The sequence below is a fragment of the Rhinichthys klamathensis genome, unplaced genomic scaffold (genome assembly GCF_029890125.1).
Source record: "Rhinichthys klamathensis goyatoka isolate OS25496 unplaced genomic scaffold, OSU_Roscu_1.1 h1tg000136l_1, whole genome shotgun sequence".
In the NCBI taxonomy this organism is placed as follows: domain Eukaryota; kingdom Metazoa; phylum Chordata; class Actinopteri; order Cypriniformes; family Leuciscidae; genus Rhinichthys; species Rhinichthys klamathensis.
The window spans coordinates 339,948-353,733 of NW_026606671.1; the positions used below are offsets into that span (position 1 = coordinate 339,948).

The 13,786-nt window shown below is 37.0% G+C and overlaps 1 protein-coding gene across 9 annotated transcripts in view; it reads left to right on the plus strand.

The window, feature by feature from the left end:
- Positions 1 to 13,786, plus strand: part of rapgef2b (Rap guanine nucleotide exchange factor 2b) — a 123,412-nt gene that overhangs the window by 90,312 nt on the left and 19,314 nt on the right. For 7 of the 9 annotated variants that reach the window (XM_056257234.1, XM_056257229.1, XM_056257233.1 and 4 more), the window contains 2 exons: positions 5,443 to 5,574; positions 13,064 to 13,241. In XM_056257234.1, coding sequence (XP_056113209.1) covers positions 5,443 to 5,574; positions 13,064 to 13,241 — 310 coding nt within the window. Of the gene's footprint in view, positions 1 to 5,442; positions 5,575 to 6,693; positions 6,734 to 12,451; positions 12,563 to 13,063; positions 13,242 to 13,786 lie in introns of those variants that run through there. The other 2 variants (XM_056257238.1, XM_056257237.1) reach the window with 2 other exon arrangements.

The following is a 13,786-nucleotide window of genomic DNA, read 5'->3' on the forward strand; positions in this document are numbered from 1 at the left end:
CTTTAGTGATCCTTCGAAAATCATTTGGATATGCTGATTAGCTCAAACAACTTGAAAACTGCTTAATATCTAAACTTATGCTTGTGCATTTGTGAGATTTTTATCCAAAGTTAGAGTGCATTCAAGCTACTTAAGTATATTTTTAATATCAGGATGTGAGATCTGAGAATACACAACCGTGGTGTTGCTATATAATCTAAAGTTGAGCAACTGGAGCACATTACACAATTTGAGTTCTTCTAATATGATTTTCTGCATGTTTTTCTCATTTTGAAAGACTTGGAATTGCAAACTGCTCCAATAAGAATGTGAGTACAGAGCTATTTGAAGACCTGTAGGACTTATGCTGTTTAGGAAACCAATACATGTCGATTAATTGTGGACACTCTTTCATCGAATATCAGGAAGTGGTCATTTCCCCTTAGCTTTATTTTCCTACATTAGCGTAGTAAATATATTGGCCTGCGTTTGTGAGAATATCGGTCCTGTTTAATCTGACACCAAGCCGAAGCTCTTTAATCTTTTGATCCTCTCAGCTCAGGAAAGCGAGAGGCCCCTATATAGAGCGATGCTGAGGCTTATGGGATACGTTTGCAGCTTTGAGTCCTCCAGTGTCAGCCCTTTTTTTTAAATAATGTCACACCTTTTGCTTTGACCGACATGAGCTCATCACACAGATGTAGCAACATGTTCATATATCCACACCTCAAATGCTCAACAGCAGGTAGGGACTATGTTAGAAACAAGTATCCATGAAGTTGTTCTTAAAATAAGCTTTCCTACCTGCATGAAGCCTTTTTGGGACTTTGGTTGCATTTTGTCTAGTTATGTAGGTAATTAGGACTGCAGTATCTCATTTGGGTTTTTAGAAACAGTTTGTGACGCACAGACGTTTCAAAGAGCAAGGATCCGGTAAATCTGTGACCCTATAGCATTTATTAACTTCACATTCATATTCGGGTGTAAAAGGGCAATGTAGCCATAAGCTTATTCATTTATTTACCCCCCCCCCTCCCGGAGGCATCACAAGAGGGATATTTGGGACCCCTGCGAGTGTAGCGTGCTGTCTGTGACCTCTGCGCTGTTGGACTAAAAGCCTCTTGGGTTAATTGACGGAGGCCTTCCCTAAATTGTGTGGTAAGAGAGTTAAGTCATTATTCTGTAACAGTGACATGAAAAGGGCACTTAAAGGACAGGAGCGGACCCCTGGGTGGGCACGGGAGGCATGCAGGATATTGCTATTGACACATGTATATCGACTGCTGTCGCTGCCAGCAATTTGTCCAAATTATGTCTTTGCATACCAAAGATGTATGTAGAGTCAAAATAAGTTGGGCTGTTGCTGATAAATGAAACTTTTATGGTCATTTTTTTAAAATTTGAATTATGACCAAAGGAGATTATACTATCCTTTGCTGGTTTGAAATGAACACCTGCCAACCAATTTTCAATGTGGGTGAAAATCCCACATATCAACACACTAGTCAATTTGGCGGGTTATGATTCATAAATTGTGCTCTAGCACTTTAATGACATTTTAAAGTGGGGGCACACTGAGAAACGCTGTGCAGCGCCACATCTTTAACATTTTCTATGAGTGTACGTACACACACCCCCGGTGCCCGACTACGACCCCGGCTGTTTAAAATCATAGTTCCATAAAAACAGTTTTTAAAATACAACGATTTAGGACAAATATATGTACATTACTGACTTTTTCAGTAACAGGTTTGTTTCTGTGGCCTGAATAAATATGCAACGTATAGCGAAATAATATAGATTGCAATTTTGCCTATATTGTGATTAGATTAGATTATTGGACTCACACTCTTTTAAAGATGTCTGGGGAAAGTATCGTATGATTCATTGATGAAGGCTTATTTACAAAATGTTTGAATTGAATGATTCAGACGTGCTTTGTTGTATAATATTTTTTTTAAATAATTTAAAAAGGAAGACAAGCAAGTGCAGATCTTTTGTTTTTTTATTTGAAAGCAATGATGTTTCTACGGATCCACGCACACAGAAAAAAAAAAAACCGGTTGAGAGCAGTGATTCTATCTTTTTTGATGAATACAGTTAACCAGTATATCGCCCATGTATATCCAGCTCAGAGAATATACTTCATATGTCTCCAAAGTTTCATTTTTTGTTCAGTAAATGCCTATTTGTGTGTAGCTTGTGGCAGTGAGATTTATAAAAAAAAATATTAAAAGGAAAGTATTTTAGGAGAAGATCAGACAAGGTTTCGGGAAGATGCATTGAACGTCATAGACAGTTTATGTACTATTCGGGAGGTTTAGGGAATTGGAACACTTCTTCTGTCATAAGCTGATCCACAGACAAATCTAGAGATTCCTGCAGAATTGGAACAGCTGTGGTTGTTCATGAAGTTCCATATATCCTCTACTAACTGTTGTGGCTAATTTGATCATATTCTCAGCACAGATTAACATTTTACAATGTTTAAATCCATTCGGCAGATTTTCCTGCTCAGAAAACAGGTGTTGTGCCTAAAACTAGGTGTTCTTTCACAATTCTCTTCGGTCTCTCACAATTATTCTCCTTCACCTAAAGAAATTTAAAAAATATCAATGACAATTCACTTGAAGCAAAAAATACTTCAGTCTTTTCTTAAATTGTGTACATTTATTTTTCTAGAAGGTTCTTGTCACCGACCGTAATGAAGATGCTGTTAAAACATCCCTGTACTGTTGAAACCCCTGTGGGAGGAATCAAGTGCAAATCACCCTCATTTACAAACAATAAGACTCCTTGAAAAATGGCATCGCTCATTGCTCTCCGCTCAGCGAAAGCTAGTAACTGCTTCAACGTCCCCTGCTCCTTTCTTTGACAGCCGCGAGGAAAGCTCGTGTACACTCGTGAGAAGTGAATTTACTGGCGTGGTGGAGGTTTTGATGGCTTCTTTCTGCAGTGGAAGCGTGAGCAGAGGTGATGTGTGTATCATAGCTGACAGCTCTGTGGCCATCCAGGACTGCTCAGGGAATAGCCTTGAGGAACACGACCGAAGGGATGAGGAGGGAGGATTGAGACACTTTGCTGCTATCACAGCGCCTTTATTTGAACTGCTGAATGCACCCACTGACCTAATAGTGTGGACTCAAACACATCACTGTGAGTGTGTACTAGTGTGCTACAAGAATTAAATACACCTTTTCTTTTCTTTTCTTTTCTTTCGTTCTTTTCCATTTGTTTTTGTTTTTTTCATACTGTCTTGCATTTGCTAATTTTTTTGTTCTTTTCCTCATTTATTTGATCTTTTTTGCTTGTTTGTTCTTTTGATTTTTTCTTCTTTCATTCGGTTCCATTTGTTCTGTTTTTCTGTTGTCTTCATTTAATCCTCATTCATTCATTCATTCAATCTGTGCTTGCTTTCTGTTTTAAATGGGTTTTTTTTTTCGGTTAAATGTTTTGCTTTTCTTCTGTTGTTCTATTCATAATGTCTCTCTGTTGTAGTTCTGTATTTCTTTAGTTTTTATTTAATTTATCGTCATCCATTCTGTTGTTCACTCTCATTGGTTCATTTTTATTTTATATAGTTTTGTTTAATCTTTGTATTTCTTGGTTTTCTAGATATTTGATTGTTTGTCTTTATTTTTGTCCTTCATTCTGTTTGCCTTTTTTGTTAGTTCTCTTTCATTTGTCCCACATTTTGTTATTTCTGTTGCTCTGTTGTACATTTGTTCTTTCTTTCTTTCTTTCTTTCTTTCTTTCTTTCTTTCTTTCTTTCTTTCTTTCTTTCTTTCTTTCTTTCTTTCTTTCTTTCTTTCTTTCTTTCTTTCTTTCTTTCTTTCTTTCTTTGTCTCTCTGCTTTTAGGTGTAAATAGCCTCAATTAATATGAATGAACTGCCATGGCAATAGATTCAAATAATGAATTTGTGCATATGAGGAGGAATATTCATCAACACATTAGTGTGTTAAAACACCTTTAGCCTCACAGCACAGCAAACAGCAGGCATCTACCTCCTTCCCCCCTCTGTTACTGCACCTGTATCACTGCAGATACTGTGCAAATATATCATTTTCCTTATCTGCTTCTACTCCATCTATAAGGTTGTTTTCTCTCTGTTCAAGCTCTCCGTCTCCCGGGAGAATTGGCTGCATTTCCGGCATGTATATGATTATGGGAGTGGAAATTAGGTCAGATGCATTTTGTATGAAAGCTATACTCAGCCACAGCTGGCTGAAGACATCCAATAGCCCCCCAAAAAAGCAATTTCACTCGTGAACACACATACACACACGAGCACACACACAGACACAATCGGGAGCCGATTGAATGAGCTTTATCGGAATGTGGCCGTGTGTGTGTGTGGGATGTGTGCTCTCTAATATTAGCTGAAATTGGTTCTTAGCTCCTTATCTCAGTGCTGTTGTCAGAGCCTTTCCTCTTGCACAAGCCCCCCCACACACACACACTTCTCTCTTGCAGCCGCACCCCTTCAAATATGTACAGACCGTCGTCACAAAAGAGCTGCTCGCTCACACTGAACCTGAGGAAAAATCATGCCACATGCATCTTTTAGTCTTCAACTATAAAGCGTCTTTCTTTCATTAATTATGAATTTTTATTTGTTTTCCCAATGGTTGTTTTTATGTAAAAATGAACCAGCCTTGTTCTTGCTGTAAGCCAAGATGGTACTCCAATCCCAAGGCTCTCTTGCATTAGAAATATCATTTTCTCTACAGCTTCAGTCCAAATTTGGCTTCAATGCAGGCTTAATAGCAGACTTGTGGAAAAGATGCATGGTTGTGGAAAATATGAGTCTTTAGTTGTCCATATGGCTCATGCACTATATCCCAAGTCTTTTGAGGTCATAGAATAGTTTTGTGTGCAAAACCGCTTGTCAACAACCATTAGCATTAGCAAAGGGGCTGTGCTATTCTGTTAAATCAAACTAGCAAACCCCCACATTAAATGTAACTGACCTGGCTGACATTTTGTTGCATTTGGCAGAGCTATGGATGCTGTGGAGGGGAAACCTGCCCCTGTTTAAGATATTGTCCGGTCTTGTTTCAGCTCAAATAAAACATTAAATGTGTCTGAGGCTTAGTTTCACCAAAAATCCTTGAGAAGTCATATCAGAAACATCAGACTGCAGGTGTGATGAATAAATGATAGCATAGCGCACTGCAGCTTTCCACAAAACTGACATTACTTTGAACTTTAGCAAAAAAGCCACACTGCAATCTTTGACATTTTAAAAGTCCAATGAAATCAAGATCAGAACTTTGTTGCTTTAAGTCTATATCTATTCGCTTTGAGGTCATATACAGGAAGAAAATCTTGGATAAATGTCAATGAACAGGTTGGCTGGTTGGCTGTCATGGTTATTAGATGCATTGCCGGATGTATATGGATTATGGACTTATGGTCAGTCAGTTGTACATCCTGACACTCTGTTTGTTTCCATGTGCAGCTGCCGGCAGACTTCAGCAGGTTACACCTGGCAGACGGGATTCACCCGCAGGTGACACACGTTTCCTCCAGCCACTCAGGATGTAGCATCACCAGTGATTCTGGGAGCAGCAGCCTGTCGGACATTTACCAGGTGACAACACCATTCCTTGCTAGACACCTTGTCTTTGGGGAACGTGGGAGTAGCAGCTTTGTGACAAATGCCATCAAAATGGGACACATACTTCATGTTCTGAACTGACAGCAGTTGACAATTTTTACTGGTTTATTCCTCCTCAGTGACTAATGCAGCTAGGACTTAAAGGTTTGCCAACAAATAAAACATTTCTTGGCTCTCATGTTGTTCCGTGTCACCTGAAAGAATTCTCTTATGCTCTCCAAGGCTGCATTTATTTGATCAAAAATACAGTAAAAAGCAATATTGTGAGATATAATTGCAATTTAAAATAACTTGTTAAACTGTTTTCAATTTGAATGTATTTTATTCCTGTACTGTCGAAGCTGAATTTTCAGCATCATTACTCCAGGCTTCAGTTTCACATGATCTGCTGATTTGGTGTTCAAGAAACATTTCTTATTATTTTCAATGTTGAAACAGTTGTGCACAAAGTTTTTCAGGATTCTTTGATAAATAGAAAATTCAAAAGAACAGCATTTATCTGAAATAAAAAGCTTTTGTTACATTATACTACCGTTCAAAAGTTTTGTGTCAGTAAGATTTTTTTTTAAACACTTCAAATTAATACTTTTATTCAGCAAGAATGCATTAAATTGATCAAAAGTGACAGCAAAGACATTAATGATGTAACAATAGCTTTCTATTTTAAATAAGAATTCATTAAAGAATCCTGAAAAAAATTGTACACAATGGTTTTCAACATTTATAATAATAATAAATGTTTCTTGAGCACTTAATCAGTATATTAGAATGATTTTTGAAGGATGTGACACTAAAGACTAGAGTAATGTCAGCTTGAAAAATTCAGCTTTGTCATCACAGGAATAAATCACATTTTAAAATATATTCAAATAGAAAAGCTATTTTGAATGATATTTCACAATATTACTGTTTTAACTGTATTTTGGATCAAATAAATGCAGACTTGGTGAGCATAAGATGCTTCTTTTAAAACATTTTTTTTTTAAATCTTACTGATCCCAAACATTTTAACAATTTTTAACTATTTCTTTAATGTGCATGCAATTTTTATCCCTCTTTATTAATTTCATTCATTTACGTTTTATTCATTTGGCAGATGCGTTTATCCAAATCTTCTTACAGTGTATTCAAGGTACATATTTTATCAGTATGCATGTCCCCTGATAAACATTTGTCACTAAACATTTGTCACTATTCCAAAACCTGAGCCAATGACCTGTGAAACTGAGCCAAGGAGATTAAAACAGAAGAACCCCTTTTCCCTTTTACATATTTGTGTCGGTCTTTAAAATGTCTATGTTTTCCTCCATTAATCGTATTAATTGTGTTTGGCTTGGTATTTGCTTGGCTGTTTAATTGATTTCCTTGCGTGATGTGTTTGCGGATGTTTTGCGGCGGCCTGTGTGCAAAGGTGTATGGGAGATAATTCAGTTTATGCAGTGTCCTTGATCCTGGCCTGATGGCCATCTGTTAAAGGCTCATTAACAGCTGGACTGTGTCCTCGTGAAAAGATGTTGTGATCTCCCTGCTCTACACCACACTTTACTACAATGCTCCTCACCTCTCCTTGCGGTCCACGCCTCATAAAACAAGAGCAGGCTGAATGAAATGTTGTCAATATAAAATGGATTGTTTCATCTCTAAATTCTGATTGGATGAGTAGCGCTTGAAGCTAAAATTGTACATTCTTTTATTCTTGTGTTTGCCTGGCAACCATAAACAGCCTACAGTTAAGCTAATTAATTGCTGTGTATCACTATATTACTTAATGTAAAAACTGTTAATTATAATTAATACTTTTTATAATTTATTGAACATCATGGTCTTTTATTATATTGCCATTTTACAAAAGCAATAAACCCCAAAAGGTTGTGCATTATGCCTAAGAGCATCACATACCCGTGGCAAAATTACTGCAATGAATAGGCTCTTGTGACTTGTTGCTTAATTTGAAATCTGAATTAGTTACACTTAGTGTTTTTTGTAGTTTTTGAACACTGGGTGAAAGAAAATGTTGCCATCTCATAAAACTTAATTGAACATAACTAGCCTTTCATTGACCCCTGACCTCTGCACCAACCAATGGTGTACAACATATCAATAAGCCTGTTGAAGTGCATTAACAGAGCAAGTCATTATAAGTTGATTTTTTTCAAATCGAACACAATGTTTTCCTGTTGTACTGTAGGTACAGTAGGTTCCAAAAGTTTTAAACTAAAACAATTTGACGTCGGTACGATTTTTTAAAAGATGCGTTTCATCAAAAATACACTAAAAACAGTAATACTGTTAAACATTACTACAAAATAATATAAATGTTTTCTATTTTAATATAATAAAAAATGTTATGTATTCTTGTTGTATTTCTGTATTTGTTATTTTTTTAAATATTGAAAACAATTGTGCTGCTTAATATTTTTGTGGAAACCGTGATTCTTATCAGAATTCTTTGATGAATAGAAAGTTCAAAAGAACATTTATTGGAAATAGAAATCTATTGTAACATTATGAATGTCTTTACATTCACTTTTGATCAATTTAATGCATCCTCCCTGAATAAAAGTATTAATTTATGTTTTAAAAATCCTCCTAACTCGAAAGTTTTGAATGATAGTGTATAATTTAATCTTAAATAATAAAAAAAAAAAATTCAGTCTCACTTTTTGAAATAATGCTTATTTTCTAATTTAACATTTACCTCAATTTAAATTTATTATTTTTATCCAACCACACAAAATAATACACAATAGAAGAGACTTTTGGGCTCCAGATATCGTACAGTACTTCAGGCCTCTATTGTCAAGATTATTGGCCCATATCCTCAATGTGACTGTCAAAACGGTCACTTTTTTTTTAACATTTGAATAAATAATGATGCAGGTTCTTCAGGGAGGCTTGAAAGCATTGATCCAAGAATAGCCCTACTAAAAAATGAATGTTCCCTTCACGCTCATCTTAGCCGCCCAAACAGAGCTATGGATCGCACCAGACATGGCAGTTTGAAAGATAAATTGGTACTTTCATCGGCTACAATGTATTATCAGCCCCTATGTTTGTCTTTCCTGATTAGCTCTTAAACGGTTTTCATAAGAGAAGCCAGCTCGACCCCTGCTCAGCCTGCATTAGTGGTGGTGTTTGATTTGCATCTCCTCAAAGTACAGGAGGGAAACTGATTGGACGACCCTGACGTGGCGTAGTTGGTTTGTCAAGATGTGACTTGAGTGCGTTCGGTTTCTTCAAGGCTTAATGAGCTGAAGCGAGTCATCAACCTGGCATGTCTGGATGAAGATGTGATGTAATGTAAATCCCAAAAGGTTCAGCTAATGGGTGACTGCTTAGTGTATTGATTTTAAGATCTTGAAACCGCATTAATCAACAGTCATTGATACCTTTCTTCAACAAGATTGTTGTTGTTTAAGCACATAGATATCCAGTCGCCATGCACCAGTAGCTAACTGCCTAGAGAATGCATATTTAATTCACAGTCGAGAGTAGGGAATTACTGGGGTTTCCTGCGAATTGATGGATATAGCGTTTGAGATTGTCTGTCATTGTACTTTGTAAATACTGCTCATTCATAGATCCGTGTTCATGTTTTAACTCCAGTCCGAGCTCCTGGACAAATGTGTGCCACAGAGTTTTCGAGCATCTGTGAGCTCATGGAGGTTTTCATGAGGACCTTAAAGAAACAGTTCTCCCTGTGTTCGTTTACTTACCGACGTCATTCCAGATCTGTATGACCTTGTTACATTGAACACACAAGGAGAAATGATCTTTTTTATTCAATTACATTGAGCCATTAAGCTTCAAAAAAGGATGTAAACAACCATAAAATTGGTTCCTATGACCTGAGCATCTTTGATATGGAAGCAAATAAGAGACATAACTATTTGAAATTTAACAGCCACTGAATACTTAGTTTTGAAATATTTTATTTTGAAAAACATTTATCTGAATTTATTTGCTCTGAATTCACCCCTTTGAAATTATTTTACTTTGGAAACCATGTGCTATCTGAATTTATTTGTTTCGAATTTACCTCTGACATATAAATAGGCTTATGAAAAATCTTGATTTCCATTTTAAAAACCTGAATTTCGATGAATATTTTTCAATGCTCACAAATTCAGATAAAAAAAAAAAATCAACTTACAGAATTTCAGATAAAATAGATTCAGGTTGATCAAATTCGACTGCTCAAATTCAGATCGAAAAATTCAAGTTAAATATTCACATGGTAACATTCGGGCTACCCAGGATAGGAAAAACAGCTGAGCCTGTGTAGAGACAGAGCGTGTTTAGGCCACGCCCACACCGAGGGGAAACAATCCAACCGTCTCCATTGACTTTGCATTGCGAGAGGCTGCCTCCTTATAACATATAACAAAAGACAGAAAAATGCCTAAAAGCTGCTGTGTGACAAGGTGTTCAGCAAACAAGCTGAAAAAAACAGAAATACATTTTTATAAGCTTCCGAACCGTAAAAGCCAGCCTTTAAGGAGACAAAAGTAGATAGGCTACAGGCAATAAGACGTGAAGCATCAGCAGGAAGAATGGGTAAATGTAATATATCTCCTCTTCTCAGGTTCACATAGGGTGGTGAAATAAGCAATCGACATGGTTAAAATTATGAATGTTTTTTTGTGTGTTTTTTTTTACAATATCATGTCACGTTCCAGTGGGCGTAGTTCTCAGAGTAGTTCGAGAAATAGTTGCGCTCTTTCTCAATTGATCCACTTTTATGTCCTAAACAAATCGTTTTTGGGGTCGACAGCCTATAAAAAATAATATCTTGGTTATTTAGCTTGTTTGCTGTACACCTTGTCTCACAACAGCTTTTAGACATTGTTTTGTTTTTTGTTATATAAGTCATAAATGACGAGGCAGCCTCTCGCAATGCAAATCAATGGAGACGGTTGGGTTGTTTTCCCCCCGGTGTGGGCGTGGCCTATCCTGGGTAGCCCGGATGTTACCATGTGAATATTTAACTTGAATTATTCGATCTGAATTTGAGCAGCTGAATTTGATCAACCTGAATCTATTTTATCTGAAATTCTGTAAGTTGATTTTTTTTTTTGTATCTGAATTTGTGAGCATTGAAAAATATTCATCGAAATTCAGGTTTTTAAAATGGAAATCAAGAATTTTCATAGGCCTATTTAAATGCCAGAGGTAAATTCGAAACAAATAAATTCAGATAGCACATGGTTTCCAAAGTAAAATAATTTCAAAGGGGTGAATTCAGAGCAAATAAATTCAGATAAATGTTTTTCAAAATAAAATATTTCAAAACTAAGTATTCAGTGGCTGTTAAATTTCAAATAGTTATGTCTCTTATTTGCTTCCATACTCTGAGGCCATACAGTAGTTTTTTTTTTCAGGAACAGATTGAAATTTAAGTTGTTATTTTAGTGACCAGATCATTGAGTCAGATCATTAATTTGGACTTGTAAACCATATCAGTCCAGTATGGAAAGGAATACGATTTATTAAAAAAATCTGATTGAGAAGAATCATTTGCTTAAAGGAGAACTCCGGCACAAAATGAACCTTTGGTCTAATAAAACATTGGTACCTAGTCAACTGTTCTCTGAGATTTGTTTTCATGATAATCGAATGTAAAGAATTTTATCTCTAAAAACTGTTTAGCGTATAACGCTAGTAATGGGGACATTTAATAAGTAAAAAGAAATCGCTAGTTTATACCACTAACAAGGCTCAAAATAGCCCCACACGAACACAGTAACATAATGAGGGTCCCTACATGCAAAACGAAGCATTGAGAACTTTCATACCGACTAATCAAACCACGAACGACGTGCTAATTGAGCTGAACTGTATGAATGGCGTTCGTGGTTTGATTAGTCGAGACTGTTTTCCAAAGATGGCTCCTGTCTGTATACACGAAGTGGACTGTCTTTATCTTTATCTTCTTATTAAACGGTCTGTACACTTACAAAGTTCTCAATGCTTCGTTTTGCATGTAGGGACCCTCATTCTGTTACTTTGTTCGTGTGGGGCTATTTTGAGCCTTGTTAGTGGTATAAACTAGCGATTTCTTTTTACTTATTGTATGCCCCCATTACTAGCGTTATACGCTAAACAGTTTTTCGAGATAAAACTCTTTACATTCGATTATCATGAAAACAAATCTCAGAGAACGGTTGACTAGGTACCAATGTTTTATTAGACCAAAGGTTCATTTTGCGCCGGAGTTCTCCTTTAAGAAGAGGACATTGCCACTTCTCTTATGAACAGATGTCAAGATTTTTAATAAAAAAAAATTAAATTGTGGTCAGTTTCTCACACAAAGCATGTTGTTGTTGTTTTTAAACCTAACACTGTGCACAAGTTTTTTATTTATTTATTTTTGTTGTGTGATATTTTTATGGTGCTTTGCTTAAAATACTTAAAAGCTTCAGTCAACATTTATTGTAATCACATGGAAAACACTCTTAGGTGTTTCTCCTTTTGTGTTCTGGGGAATAAAGAAAGTCATACAGGTTTGGAACAGCATGAGGGTGAATAAATGATGACAGAATTATTATTTTTAGGTGATCTATTCCCCCAAGTTGTGTTGACCATCTTAAAAGGGATGCTATGTGATAGATAGCCCTCTCTTTTTTATATTAGTGCATTTTGCCACCTGTCACCGCCATCCTCCCCCACTCCCCTGTCTCCACCCTAAAGAAGAGCCCAGCCTCACAACGCCCCGCCCCAGTCGCCCTCTGAGTGGCTGCTTTCGGCACCGTCTGAATATTTGATGAGTAATGCAGGTCAGTTAAGTCTAAATGACATGCGTTTGTGTGAGCCCAGATCGAGAGGTTTAAAAAATTAAAAGTGGCTGGAAGCCTGAGCTCTAAAAATGCGGCTGGGACCCGGCATCTACAAGCAGTTGGTGAAGGCGACATTGTGGGCAGTTGCAGGGAGGAATAGAGCGTCGCTGGGGCTCCTCGGTCAGGTGAGAGAATCAGGGTTGGTTTCGACAGGAGATTGTGGCGTACATGACGGGATGGGTCTTTCTTTTGTTGCCTACCTTCTAAGGTTAGGCCATGTGCTGGGGAAGTATTGGGTTGTATTTTCTCAAACATGGATTTCAAACATCTATCTCTGTATTTTATTATTTAGAAAATATTGCTATTGCTACCTGTGCTTGGTTATTTGGTTGTTTGTTGCCGCCTTAGAATTTTTCATTTTTTTTTTTTTGTCTCTAGGGTTTCTGCTTTTGATTCTGAATTAATGGAAAGGAATTGGTTTTCTTTAGCCTTTAATCTCTTTTTTGAGGTCTGTGCTTTATATAAATGTATATACTTTTAAAATCGGTTTAATTACTGATGCTAGGTCAGTGATCAGTTTCAGGGTTCAGGATAAATGTATTAATTTTGCAGAAACACCACAGTGACTTACGAATCTAAAACAAAAATAATTTTATTATGACTGACTGAAGTTTTCTTACTCATAGGCCACCGAGAGTGAGCCCGGCGACATGGACCTCAGTGGCCTGCCCGAGACGGCCGTTGACTCCGAGGAGGATGACGATGAGGAAGATATTGAACGGGCCTCAGATCCCCTCATGAGTCGAGATATCGTCCGGGACTGTCTGGAAAAAGACCCCATGGACCGAACGGATGATGACATAGGTGAGCGATTCCCATATAACCCTGAATAGCATTGGCAATTGCTAGAACATAATGCAAACACTAGAATTGGCTGGAGGAAGAAAGTGGAGATTCTCGAAAGCAATGAAATAATTTACCAGGAAAAGAAGGCAACAAAAGGTCGGGAAGACTACAAAAGAAAAGCATGTGGGGGAGACGTGTTGTTTTTTTGTAGGTCACCCTCTCAGCCGAGTCTCTCGGAGCGCATTAAAATTTGATTGGCTTAGCTGCTTCCACAGCTACGCTTCAGTGGTGCCGTGCCAGGCACAGGTCATCGAGTACCCAGATAGGCCATGAGCAAAATCCAAAATCTCTTGTCTTTACTCTTCTTGATTTCAATTGAATTACTCAGGACTTTTGGGCAGCCCCCTGTCACACTAGCTAAAACCAAATACTTGATTTAGTTGGTCTGTCAAGCATGAAAAGAATAACATTTAACTTACTATAGAAAAACTGTTATATTGCTGGTCAGTTCCAGTCGTTCATATTGATTGTAAAATAATGATCATGTTGGAATGAATGGATGG